Here is a 13,803-nt window from a genome sequence, read left to right on the forward strand (position 1 = left end):
TGGAAATGTGCTTCTTCAGTCAATGTGCATGTGGAAAAGGTTATTTGAGGTGTGATTTTGTCAGGAACATAATCCTTGGGCTCCTTTCAATGTGGGTGGGTAAATCTGAGGTATCTTGTGCATCTTTTCTGAGGGACAGCTGCTCCAAAACCATGTTTCTACAAAAAAAAACCAAACAAACAACTCGGTGATTGTTTTCACTTGTACAGGAAGATCCCTGTGTAACAGGTCTGTGAGAAGTGTTCTGTGATTAAATAATTGTATTGGGACAGTTTCCACCAAAGTTTTCAAGCTTGACTCTAGCCTAGGAGTAGTCAATAAATCTCCTGGCTAGCGAAGGGCTATTTCTCAGTGACTTATGTGACTTGTGAAGGGGCAAGCTCCAAGCTATTCTGTTTCACAAATAAGCCCATTCATTTCCCTAGAACTAATTTACTGTGTAGGGCACTACCCACTGTGAATCAGGCTGCTGGAAAAACCTCTTCAATGTACCCTTTCATCCTGATTTGCAACTTTCCTACCTCTGTGGCTTCCTTTCTCAGTGTGGAAAAAAAAAAAAAAAAAGTGCAGACACTGGATATTTTAATCCTGTGTCGATTGGAAGGGCTTCTAAAACCTTTAAATGCAACACTACCAGAATAAATGTTGCCAGTAGTCAACAAAACTGTCCCTGGTATCTAGAATGGCATTGCCTGTCTCTTCTCTGCAGGAGGCAAAAAGCTCCTCACTTTTGCTGAATTGCTTTCCTGATTTCAATTAACTTGTTCTGTTTCTGATCCCACTCTCTCTCATTAACTTTGGCCTCTTGCTGCCCTCCTTTCTTTTTATTTGTCAGGTTGCTTACATCACTTACTATATTTTACTCGATAAACTTGCCATAGTAAATAAACAGCAGTGTCCTATGAACTTTCAGAAGGGAAATGAATGAAAAGACAGACAGACAAATCTAATCTCCTGGGTTTGAATAGGGCACTTTACATTCTGGTGAGACTTGGCATAGAGGTTAGAATGGGAAGTGTGTCATTTATTCACAATACACTGTATTAAAAATATCCTGGATCATGTCTGTGAGAGGAGGGAAGTGTTAAAGACCTGAAATCTTCAGGGAGCAGTACATAATTTTGTCAGTGCATCGGTGAAATAGTTTTGTTGTGCTAGTGTTGAGACCAATTCTCTCGCCTTTGGACATCTTCACCGGTCACTCATATCTTTGCCTTTGCTGAGAATCTACCTCCTGTTTGTTAACTCTTCTTAACTAACATGAGACAAGAGCAGGGTTTTCAGCCTGGTGGAGATCTTGAAGTTTGTAGATGCATCTGCTATTTGCAGAGCAGAGGACTAGAACCCAAAGCCTTGATCTTCTAATACCTTTCTTAAAACTACATACTCTGTCTTTTCTTATCTTCTGCAAACTATCAAAGTTATGCTGTGTGGGTATGGACTGCAGTTCTTTCCCGAGGTGGGTCCATGTTCTGGCCCCTTGTGCACTTTGCAGATTCACATGCCCTTTAGCCAAACAATTTTGGAGCTCTGTTGGGTGGTGAAATCTTCAGAAGCAGCAAGTACTTAGAATCTCCTTTGTCCTTGCTACAAGTGTGAAAGGGCAGCATGATCCTGGGCTGTTTTCTTCTTCTGTACTGCCTGAAGCAGCAAGATTGCAGCTGGGGTGTGCAAGACCTGCTCATTTTTCCGAATGGGCTAAAGCTTGCAAAAAAACTGTTGCAGAAGTGGTTCTTCCAGGTCTTTAACATATTACCACTTTGATCTGCCTCTCTAAATGGCGTTTAAATGTTAAACTTCTCTGGCTGCTCCTCTGTCCGCTCACTTGACTAAAGATCCAATTTAAATCCTCAGCAGACCTATGATGGCACCCTCTCAAGGTTAAATCCTAGTACTTCCACTCTCACTTAGCCATGCTGTGTCTTGTAGGGGACAGTATTTTCCCTCAACTGCATAGAGTATGTTGCTACTCTGCACAGGGGAATAATTTGGATTTTCAGAGGTTTGGTTTATCATCTCTAGCACAGATGAGGCAGAGGGATTTTGTGTTTGTGGATTGTAAACGTGTGTTTTGTACATGATCTACAACATCTGCATCCACTGCAGATACATCACGACAGGATGCCCAAGAAATAGTCAGGGCTGCAAAGGGAAATATGAAAGTTCCCTTTTGTATTCAGAAGGCTTGATACACAATCTGCATTCCTTTGGAAATTTGCTGATATGGTCTATTGTTGTGTATAGGCCTGTTTTGACTGCTACTTGTGCCTCAGTAATTATATTCACAAAATAGGAAGCAGATTTTCTTCTATTTTTGATGTATTGGATGATTCACTTGAAGTAGATTAATACTGAAACTAAAATCGTGTAAGGTCCTGAAAATAAATTAGCTATCTGTTTAAAAAGATGTTATTTAATTTTACACTTTTAAATAATTTGTATTGTAACTTACACTAGCTGACAACTGACTTATGTGCTTGGGAGTGATGATAGAGAGTTTCTAAGTATTACAGGCAAGAATGCCTTTTTTTTAATTTGTTGGTGTTTGGTTATATTCCACATAGCTACTGAAAACAGGAGAACTTGGAACGCATCATAATTGTTACTGAGTACCAACACAGAGGGACCTCCTGGCATATTTTTTTCTTTCAAAGATCAGGTGCCCCATAAATAAGAGCTATATACAAGAGGATTGTTAGTGTAGCAGAGAGCGAGCTCCTGACATAAAGCAGCAGGCAATATTCCTGCTGCTGATCTGGCATGTGATGACTCGCAGGAGGATTGCATTAACAAGGTGACTGCCACATGCAATATTTATAAGCTTTGTACCTTTGGCTGCCAATGTACAGCAGTCATTTCCGCTAGGCTGGGTGCTCTGGGAGTATATTGGAGTTTGTGGCGCCTTAAGTATTCACACGTTTGTGACTTGATGCTGCACACTCTGAAGCACATGCTTTGTTTCAAGTACACATAGAAATCTTGTGCTCTCAAGTCCTGTAATGCATATTTTGAAGGGCAATCGGCATGATCCTTAATGATGAGGTGGTTATCTGCTTGAAAAACAAGATATGTGGAGCTTCCCTTGGAGTCAATGTCTCAGCTGGAGAGCAGCATTTCTTGGAGCTTTCACCCGTTACGCTTGACTGCATTATAGCATAGTGCTGCAGTGTCTTTCAGTCTGAGCATATATTTACATGTTAAACAGTATATGATGACTGGTAACTGCATGATCCTTTCTTCATCAAGCAGGATCCTATTAACTATCCCATTTAATCAGGCATTCACACACCTCTGCAGAGTGAGCTGCACAGTGTGGTGTTGGCTGGGATGCTGGGAGAACACAGCTTTGTCAGACTTTAAAACAGTTAGCTTTGGACTTCTGAGAATCTGTAAAAATGCGGGTGGAGGATATGACCGAAGCCTATTTTTAGCACTCTCTTTCTTCTGCTGAACATCTCCCTGTGCTATCAGCCTAGTTGTGGCAGTGCAGACTAAGGGGGGGTGTGTGTCACAGCCCTGGTGCACACCCTGTTAATTATAAGGAAGGAGAAAGTGAGGCTGACCAAGCTCTTTGTTTAACCTGACAGTGCATCATCTTAAAAAAAAAAAAAAAAAAAAAAACTAAAAAAAACCAAACAAACAAACAAACAAAAAACTGATTTAAATTTTCAAAGGCATAAATAATAAAATATAACCTCTTTACTCATTTAGGGAATAGAAATGCATTTTACTATTTCAGTTAATCTGAGGTATATTTGTACTTAACATGCATTTCTAATCACAGGACAAAGTTCAGTATGCAGGCCAACGTTGCTATCCCAGGACAATCCAAATTTTCCTACATCTCCCTGCTGTAGTGCTTTTCTTCCTGTGTCTGGGTATCCATCCACTCCTCTCAAACACAGTGGATATTTATAGTCTTTAGGTACTCTCTTCTTTCCCGACAACTGTAATATTTATGTAAGTATCCTTATATGTCCTTTTTGCAATAGTGCAGTGTGGCTTCTTAGAGCTCTTTTCTTTCCGACACCCCCTTCACTAGTATGTGGCTTGTGCTGCAGCACGAGCAGTACATTCTCTGCTTTCTGGTCCTGTTCTGAAGTGCAGGTTTAGAGAAGATGATTTAGAAAGGCCAAGTAGCAAGGATAGAGCAGCTAGCAACAACCAGGATAAGAACTGGGAACTGGAATTTCAGAAGATTCTGAAATTCGCCTTAAATATCAGAGGTGTGTCATTGTGTTATATCTTTATTAGAAACATCCCATCTTTCTAGTACTGTCTAAACTTGTATCCCGAAGGAGTGGTTTGAAGAACACTGTCATTGCCCTTGTCTAACAGAAAGCTGCTTAAGTGATGTTCAAATATGTGTTGTCCTTGGCCATTTGTTCTACTTTTGCGCATGTACTTTTTATTTAGGGTTCAATAGAACAAGCTTTCAGGAAAATAGGCTTCAGTAACTAGTTTGCTTGGTTTACGCTCCTGCAGGGCACGCCACTTTTGAACTGGGAGCTACGTGGATTCATGGTTCACATGGAAACCCGGTCTATCATCTAGCAGAAGACAATGGTTTACTTGAAGAGACTACCGATGGTGAGAGAAGTGTTGGACGGATCAGTCTTTACTCCAAGAATGGAGTGGCTTATCATCTTACCAACAACGGGCAAAGGATCCCGAAAGATGTGGTTGAAGAATTCAGTGATTTATACAACGAGGTTGGTATTCAGCTGCTTTGTCAGGTTGTAGATTTGCCTGAAACAGTGAGACCCCTTGACAGTTACAACGTTCTGGGTACTGGACAAAGGTAGAAAAACAGTAATGTCTTTAACTTCTTTGCAAAAAATCGACACTTAGTTTGCTCTCATCTGCTTAACTGTACCCCATTTGTCCCTGATGTGAGATTAACTCACTGTTGTTAGGAAGAATGATCTTTCTACATTTGTCATCAATTTAATCACTTCCAGCAACTATTGGTGGGGAGATCCAGTGTAATTTGCTCTAGAAAGTTGCTACTTAATTAAAAGAGCAGAAGAGGAATCAAATTACTAAACAAAGTAGAACGCAAAACCTTAGCAACAACCAGCTAAATATTGTAGCCCTGTGACATTTTATTGATGTTATAAATACCATAGTGTGCTGTGTAGTATGCCAAAGTCAGCGCAGTACATAGGAATTACAAGTTTTCTTGCATCAGAAGGAACATCTTTTCTGGTAGATTCAGATGAATGTGGACTTCAGTTTAAGGTTATTTTAATTTCTTTCGGTCAATGTTCAGTGACATTGTCTTCAGTTCAGTGTAGATGAGTGCCTCTGTATGTGACAGAAGAGTCAAAAAGAAAAAAACCCAGCAACTACAGAGGCTGAACCTAAAAATACTAAATAAAAGCCTGCAAGATGGAAATGAAAATGTATGTTTAGTGGAAAGATTAACCTCTGCTAAAAGAGCAATACGCCAATGTTTGACTCCCACAAAAAAAGGCCAAATTTACTTTCATAGAATCATAGAATCAGTGAGGTTGGAAGGGACCTTTAAGATCATCAAGTCCAACCATTAACCTACCCTGATAAAAACACCACCACTCCTAAACCATGTCCCTAAGCACCTCGTCTACTCTTTTCTTAAACACCTCCAGGGATGGTGAATCCACCACCTCTCTGGGCAGCTTATTCCAATGTTTAATAACCCTTTCAGTGAAAAAATGCTTCCTAATATCCAATCTAAACCTGCCCTGACATAACTTGAACCCGTTTCCTCTTGTCCTATCATGTAACTTGGCATTGCTGCTGTCATCCTAGTGTTTCTTTCAGAGGGAAAGTGAGGTTTCTTATTAATTTGTGTGTGGAACGCACATGAAAGATTGGTAGTAGTTTGATCTGCTTTCATTGGGTAGACCTGGCCTTACGTAGAATGAAGTGAAAGAAGGAGACTTGCCAAAGTTAATTATAATTATTCCCCACGTTTGTTTTTTTTAATGTCGCTTATGAAGTGCATTTAGGGGGGTCAGTGTAGAATGTCTAGTCCTCCAGGTAATGTGATCTCTCAGCAGGTTATATAAAATGGAGCAAAACAATATTTTTACCAGCCTGTAGCCATGCCTAAAACCTTCAGTTTTTCATCTGACAGTGAACTTCACCAGTATTTGATGCTTGGCTAAACACACACTAGATTCAGGTTACTCTTGCATACTTTGATACTTTGTTTAAAAATATGTCCATGAGCATTTAGAATATCACCAAGAGAAAAGTCACTGTACCCTGTAAAGAATTACCAAGAATTGAATGGGGAGCAGAAATGTGTGTTTTTTTTTTTTTTTTTGTTTTTGTTTGAAAAGACTTTGGACACTGTCCTGGAGCTCTGAACTGGAATCTGTGATGGGATGCCACAAAATCATTTCAGTTTTAGAGAGGGGTAGTAGAAATTTCTAAGAAACCTCATTATGGAAGGAATTTAGCAACCCATGTGTCCTGGTTTTACCTCAAACCAGGACACTCTGTCAGGGAGGGAATTCTTCTTGCACAAATGCAGGTGGAGATAATTCATCTGAACAACTTCTTCACATTACTGGATTGAAAACAAAACCAGAGTCAGCCAGGAAAAAAGACAGCTGAGGTGTGTGTGGAGCAAGATTAACAGCAACTAAGACTAGAAAAGAGGGAGTGAGTAAGTGAAAATACTGCAGTGAGCAGCATTAGTTATGTAAATGGAACACTGCCAAACTGCATGCAGTGATCATCCTGTCTCAAAGATGATAGGAAAATCTCCAGCAAAGGGAGAGTGGCAGAAGCAGACAGACTCTGAAATAAGATGAGAGCTACTCAGCTCTGAGATACAGCTGATAAGATAAAGGCTATAACAAGGTGCCAGTGTTTTAGAAATTATTAATTTGGTAAATCTACCCTTCCTTTTAAAGGAAGAGAAAGGGGACAGCCAGTGACATGAGAGAACAACACATTAAAAGTTAATCTTCTTTACGCAATATGTAATTAGCTTATTGTTGCCACAGGATATCTTTATCGCTAGGAGACAGAAAAGGCTTTCACGTTTATGGATTGTAAAAATGTCTACAGCTACTCTTTGCAATAAAAAGTATGTAAGGGACAGCTTAAGCCAAGAAGAGGATATTGGCCAACCTCTTAATTGTTGTTGCTGGGGAGGTGCTTTCTCTATCTTCCTTGAAAGTGTGCTGGAATTTCTTGTGGGAGCAGTTCATGGTTCTGTTGAGCTTTTGTCCCAGCTTCTTTGGGGTGTCAGATTAGACAGTCTTTAGTGATTTAAGGCAGCTGACTGTTCTTCCCTGTGCTGCTTAGGAAAAGTGGGAATTAAGGAGAGCTGTGTGATCTCCTGAAAATCTCCAGTTAAAAAGACTGTATGAAATACAAGTGCCCCAGTGGGTGGGCAGTCAGGAACATGTGCAGCAGGCATGGGGATTTGGCGACCTTTTCCTCTGGCTTAAGGTGCAGAAAACATTTCTGTTTATACATGCTGAGTCAGCCTGGTGCATTTCTGTTTGGATTTTTTTTTTCCTTCCTCCTCCACCATAATTTTTTTTTTTCATCCTGGCTTGCCAGTACTCTCTTGCTTTAACTGGTGATGAAATGGGTGCTGAGGAGGAACAGTGGGAATTTGGTCTTCAGTTCTGCATCTGTTTTTTTGAGGAGGCAGTTTTTTCGAGACGTTTTAACAAAACCTCTCAAAGTTGTCTAGGATAAAAAGCCAAATCCTGAGGTCAGGCTCCTCCCTTGCCTCATAGGATGTCCCAGACCCTTCTCAGAGTCTTGGGGCAGCCTGCTGTTAGCAATTCCACCATCAAGTCATCTTATCTCTCAGGCTGCATCTTCCCCTTTAGAAGAGGCTTCGGTAGCAAAGGCTGACACACGCTGTCCTGACTTGAAAAGGGGAAAAAAAAAAAAAAAAAACAAACCAACCCCAAAACAACCAGAAACCACAGGATGGGTACAAAGCCTAATCAGGGATGGAGCGCTGGCATTAACAGTGGAAAATGTAGTCCTGAATGAACAGGGCTAAATTTTGCCTGCCCTCCCCTGCACAGCTGGCTCACTTCCCATGCACTCTCACACTGCCCTTCTTTTGCTGCAGCTGCTGCTGTGTGCTTGGGCTTGAGCATATGCCTTCAGCTCTGCTTCTCCATCTGTGTCTCTCTAGCTCCAGTTATCTTGTCATATGGACACCAAATTCTAGCGAATGCAAAGCGCAAAGGGTCTCCCTCGAGTGTTTCACTTGGGTATGGGGAGTCATTGAAGCTGGAGCATAGCAAGGCAAGGGCTCTCCTCTGCGTGCTGAACTTTCCTGGTGTGAAAGACAAGGCACCCCAGCACCTCCAGAGCTTTGCCTTGCTAGTTCATTTGTTTCCAATGTTGTCCTTACGCTTTTTCCAGGCACTTGTCCAATCTTTTTTGGCTGGCTTCTTCTACTTCAGTACAAGTTTTGCTTCTTTTTGTTTGCAGTAGCCTGAATTTTTAATAGCTGTAGGGATGCCTCACAGAAGCCTTTATTTGGTTACGAGGAAGCGATCAGTAAGACTGCTCAGCTCTTCATTTCTGCAGAAAGTTCCCTATGAGAGACTGTCTTAACTGAGAGGCTCTTGCACTGCATTGAAGTCAGTCAAGATTGATCACGAGCTTGTGACCGAGGTGACTGGAATCCTCCTCTGTGAGAGCACTAGAAAACTGATTAATGCCTGCAAGGAAGGTCTTCAGTGCTACAGAACAGCTACCTGGATTTCCAACCACGTGTTGCCAAGCGATGCACCCTGAGAAAGGGCATTGAGCCTGCTGTTGGCAGGACAGCTCTCCAAGCCACTGTTGTTTTAAGACTATCCTTCTTAGACTGTGTACTCTGTGGGGCTGGCACTGCTCAGGGTTATCATCAGTCCATTTGGTCAGTCTCTCAAAGGAAAGGGGTGCCAGCACCCCTGGATGTGATGTCCATGCCATGTATTTATAATGTTCCCACCTTCCTCTCCACTCCTGCTAGGATAATTGGGGGAATTCTACGGCTGGGGTGGATTTTGTCCTCTGCCTGCTTAAACCACATCTGCATGACCCTCAGAGAAAAAGGACAGGAGTGTGACCTTTGAGGGTAATGTCTGCAGCTTCAGTGTCCGTGTGTGCATATAACTGCTGGGAAATCATGAATAAGGACAATCCATCTCGGAGTTGCTCTCCCGTCCTTGCTAAATCCTCATTTTCTTCTCCAAACAGGTATTTAATGCCAACTCCTAGGTATTTGTGAAGGGTGGGAGGGAGGTGGTAAGCCTGACAAGTTAAATGCAGGTGAAAAATCACACTGCTTTGCCTGCCCAAGAAATTCACAGTCCATTGGCCAGCATGATTTAGAAAAAATGCCTATTTTTACTTCTGTTTTCAGTAAGGATGTGGTCCCTAAAGACCTATTTCACAGGAAACCTCCTTTTAACAATCAGCTAATTAATGGCCTTGTTATCTGTCAGCTTTCTCATGTGTGCTGCATAGCTTCTGGGGGAGGGATGCAGCCAAAGAATGACAAAGTTTTCCACCCTTCTCACCCCCACCCTGTGCTGGGCTTGATGCCATCCCCAATTAAGCTCCAGTGCCTTGCCTTGCGTTATCATAGAAAGCAGGACCAAAGGGCCACCGACAGTCACCGTTCCCTCCCTGCCCCTCTATTACACTGACAGATGTCTGGCCTGGTAACAGCATGGACCTATCTCCATCAGGGTTTTTGTACTGACCGGGGATTAAGTCACTGCAGTTTTTAAGCCAAGTAAGAAAAAGACAATGCTACAGATCGTCACCGGCACTGACAGGAAGGAGTGTGGATTGGGATGTGCTTTCCTGACCTCCTTCAGTGCTGAGAAACTTCTTTATTTAGATTTGTTCTTCCTAAGAGACTGCCTCTTCCTGTGGTGGAGGAGCACGTATGTAGTAAACACGTGTAGGTGGAAGCCTGTAGGTAGCAGAGAGTACATCTCTGGTGGAAACCATGTTCCCTGCAGACACCCTGATTGTGAGGTGCCCCAAAGTAGGTCATAAAGAAAACAGATGTAAGATGAAGTGAATCCATTTTAGGATTATGGCCATTCAATTAACTCCTTTTAATTTCTGACCTTCAGACCCATTTCTCTGCAGTATTGTATGTCAACCCTCAGAATTAGAGATGGAAATCTGCTTAGAATGAATAGTCACGTGAGATGTTCTGCATCTTTTGCTTCTACTGATGGATCTTGCAGACAGGCTTCTACAGAGAGTTGTTCTGCCCAAACCCAGAGGAGCTTTAGAATCATAGAATAGTTTGGGTTGGATGGGACCTTTAAAGGTCATCTAGCCCAAACGTCCTGCAATGAGCAGGGAGATCTTCAACTAGATCAGGTTGCTCAGAGCCCCACCCAACCTGACCTTGAATGTTCCCAGGGATGGGGTATCTACCACCTCTCTGGGAAACCTGTTCCAGTGTTTCAGCACCCTCAGGGTAAAGAATTTCTTCTATGTAGTCTGAATCTACCCTCTTTTAGTTAAAAACAATTACCCCTTGTCCTATCGCAACAGGCTCTGCTAAAACGTTTGTTCCCACTTTTCCTATAGGCCCCCTTTATTCTGAAAGGCTGCAATAAGGTCTCCCCAGAGCCTTCTCTTCTCCAGGCTGAACAATCCCAGCGCTCTCAGCCTGTCCTCATAGGAGAGGTGTTCTGTCCCTCTGATCACTTTTGTGGCCCTCCTCTGGACCTGCTCCAATAGGTCCATGTCTGTCCTGTGCTGAGGGCTCCAGAGCTGGACGCAGTACTCCAGGTGGGGTCTCAGAGTGGAGTAGAGGGCAGAATCACCTCCCTCAACCTGCTGGCCATGCTTCTTTTGATACAGCCTAGGATATGGTTGGCCTTCTGGGCTGTGACTGCACATTGTCTGCTCATGTCCAGTTTTTCATCCACCAGTACCCCCAAGTCCTTCTCAGTAGGGCTGCTCTCAATCTCTTTATCCCCCAGCCTGTATTGGTACCGGGGGTTGCACTGACTCAGGTGCAGGACCTTCCACTTGGCCTTGTTGAACCTCATGCGATTCACATATGATCACTTCTGAAGCCTGTCCAGGTCCCTGTGGATGACATCCTGCCCCTCAGGTGTGTCAACCATACCACTCAGCTTGGTATCATCTGCAAACTTACATCAAGTGCACCCTCAGCATCAGGTCTGTGGTAACAGAAAAGGGAGATCAGTCTGGACTGTATATGGCGTAGCTCTCCATGCTGATGGGCATTGTGCTCTCAGTTTGGATGCATGGATATTTTGTAGGGTTAACTAGAAAATGAGCAGAATCTTTCAGGTGATTCTTGATGCTACCTTTCACCAGGCTCTTTGAAATAAAGCTCACATGACAGAAGCGTTCCTGAGGGAGTTCACATCATGATGAAATGATTAAAGGAGAATGTGGTTTTAAATCTCGCAAATGCCTATTCCCAGTGACTTCAGAGGTGGTCCCATAGGCATGATGATGCTCTCTGTTATTATGAGCAGCTTCCCACCTGAGGAAGCAAAGCTGAAGTAACTCCAACTCCAGACAGTACAGTTTTGTTCCTACTTCATTAGAAATGCACCTTAAATGGGACTTCTAGTGAATCTTTTCCATGGTTTCTTATACAGAATTTGTTTGCTGCATGTGTACATTAAAGAATACATTTTGAGCAACTTCTTGATTATTTTATTAAGACAATGTATCTCTTAACGTAGGACTTGCTGTTGTTTCTCCTCTTGCTTCTTTCCTACAACAGCTTTTCCTTCTATTCTTCATCAAATGCTTCAGCACCCCCAAGAAGAGAAAAGCAAGGAAATAACAGGGATTCTGAGGAAAAAATAGTAAATCCTGATGGTGATTATACTTACCTGCTGTGTGATTGATGGGATGACATATATAGGAAAGACTTCACTTGATGTTTACAGCACAGAGCACTATGCATTTCTGCTTTTTTCTCTGTTGGGCAAGGAAGAATACAATGGTTAGTAAAAACATACCCATGGCTCACTTATCCTTTTGGCCAAATGGTAGCTGGGTTTTAACACAGCTTTGCTTGTCTTGTGAATGTGTTATCTGCTTATAGTGTGCAATCAGCTTATGAAAGCTGAGCTGCATTATGCTGACGCAAGGTCTATGCAGCTTGTACTTGCTGGAAGTGGTTTGGGCCTCAGAAATCAGTGGACCTGAGAAACGTGGGATGTTGAAACTGCTGAAGAGCTTCTAGCATTGGGGGACAGAGAATTCACTATTTCTTTTTGTTTGGTGGGAGCCTTCATTTCACATAGGTCATTGGTCTCCACCTTTCTTGTCTGGAAGTTTCCTTGGAAAGGCTGTGTCCGAATCAGTGTCTATAGTTCTCTTCTGTATTCAGCAGTTCCACTAATTTTTCTTGTGATTACTTCTCTGTGGGTTTGTTTTTTTTTTAGTTTATTTTCCCCATTTTTCATTCTTTCACTTATTTTTTTCTTCAGTTTCCTCTCCATCCCTTGGTAGTCCTCATCTAGTCTCCTTCCTCCATTTACTCACAGACATGCTCTCTCTTGCTCTTACCACTATCATGCATTTTCCATCACTACCTCCCCTTCCTTATTATCCCTCTATTTTGCCTCCTTATATTCACTTTACTTCTAAACCCTAGGAGAAAATTAAGCTTCTGGGGGTCATTGGGATGGGAAGAAACTAAAACACAATGAATTAGCCATATCAGCAGAAACTGAAAAGTTGTAGGAGCCCTTGAAGGAGTGGCTGTCACTTTTTTGCCAGCTTCCTACCAGGCATTTACTTTTGAGTTGAACTCCTCAGTATGTCTGAATAATCTGTCTCCGAAGAAGGATCATAAGTTGTATACAAACCATCTTTGACAGGAAAAACTCACCAAGCAGGGATCTTGCCGCTCTATTTGTAAGAGTACTGTGCACTCCTGTGGCATGATATAAATGAGAAGGTGACTCATTCTGGACAAACAAGTCATTAATGAGATGAGTTGCACTTCTGGGAGGCATCTTCTAAAAGCTTTCCTGTGTTAAAAGATTCCTTGGAGTTTTTCCATGGAAATGTAGGGCCATGATTCAACTGCAGGCTCTTCTGGTAATCCTACAGACAGAAGCAATGATTACTCCAGCCAGCCACAAGCAGGTGGCCAAAGTGGATGGTTGTTTTCTTGCTTTTAAGTAGCTTGTACGGTAGAAAACTGGGGTTAAAAAAATATTATGAAGATCTCGTTCAAAGAAGAATGATTTGTTAGAAGGGTTTTTTTTCTTGTGGGTTCTTCTCAGGCTGGCTCCTGGTGGAGGGCTACTGAGGATGTCTGTTTTCCATGATTCTGTACCTGTCTCATGCTCAACAAGTAAAATGTGTGTGCATACAAAATTCCTTTGCTAAGCCTGTGTTGGTTGCTTCCTATTTTTCAGGGGACGACAGAAAACTAAATATGAAACTGAATCACCCCAGCCTGGTAGATTCCTGGGCATTATTAAGAAATAATTATTAATAACTATTATAATGAGGGTGGAAGGGCTGGTTCCAGGTTAGCGCACTCAAAGATCTGAGCCCTGCAACCTGAGAAAGGTTTTGGATATGGAGTCTGCACCTGGGATTGCACCTAAGATACTGAGGTGGGAGAAGACCTGGTGCCTTATTGTCAGATGTGAGGATGCACATGGGTCCTGCTGCTTAAGCTCACTCCCTGTAGACTTTGGATGAAGAATGGGGCCAAGTAACTGTTCAGCAGCGTGGTAAACTATGCGTAGCAACCCAAGCTTACTCTGTAGAGATGCTCTGCAGTCTGTGCTTACTTGGCTT

At 42.4% G+C, this 13,803-nt stretch overlaps 1 protein-coding gene across 1 annotated transcript in view; it reads left to right on the forward strand.

The window, feature by feature from the left end:
• SMOX (spermine oxidase) overlaps nucleotides 1-13,803 on the forward strand; it is a 59,017-nt gene that overhangs the window by 33,054 nt on the left and 12,160 nt on the right. The window contains exon 3 of the mRNA XM_082482235.1: nucleotides 4,486-4,712. Coding sequence (XP_082338361.1) covers nucleotides 4,486-4,712 — 227 coding nt within the window. The remainder of the gene's footprint in view (nucleotides 1-4,485; nucleotides 4,713-13,803) is intronic.

This window comes from Vanellus vanellus, assembly GCF_965231255.1.
Source record: "Vanellus vanellus genome assembly, chromosome: 4".
In the NCBI taxonomy this organism is placed as follows: domain Eukaryota; kingdom Metazoa; phylum Chordata; class Aves; order Charadriiformes; family Charadriidae; genus Vanellus; species Vanellus vanellus.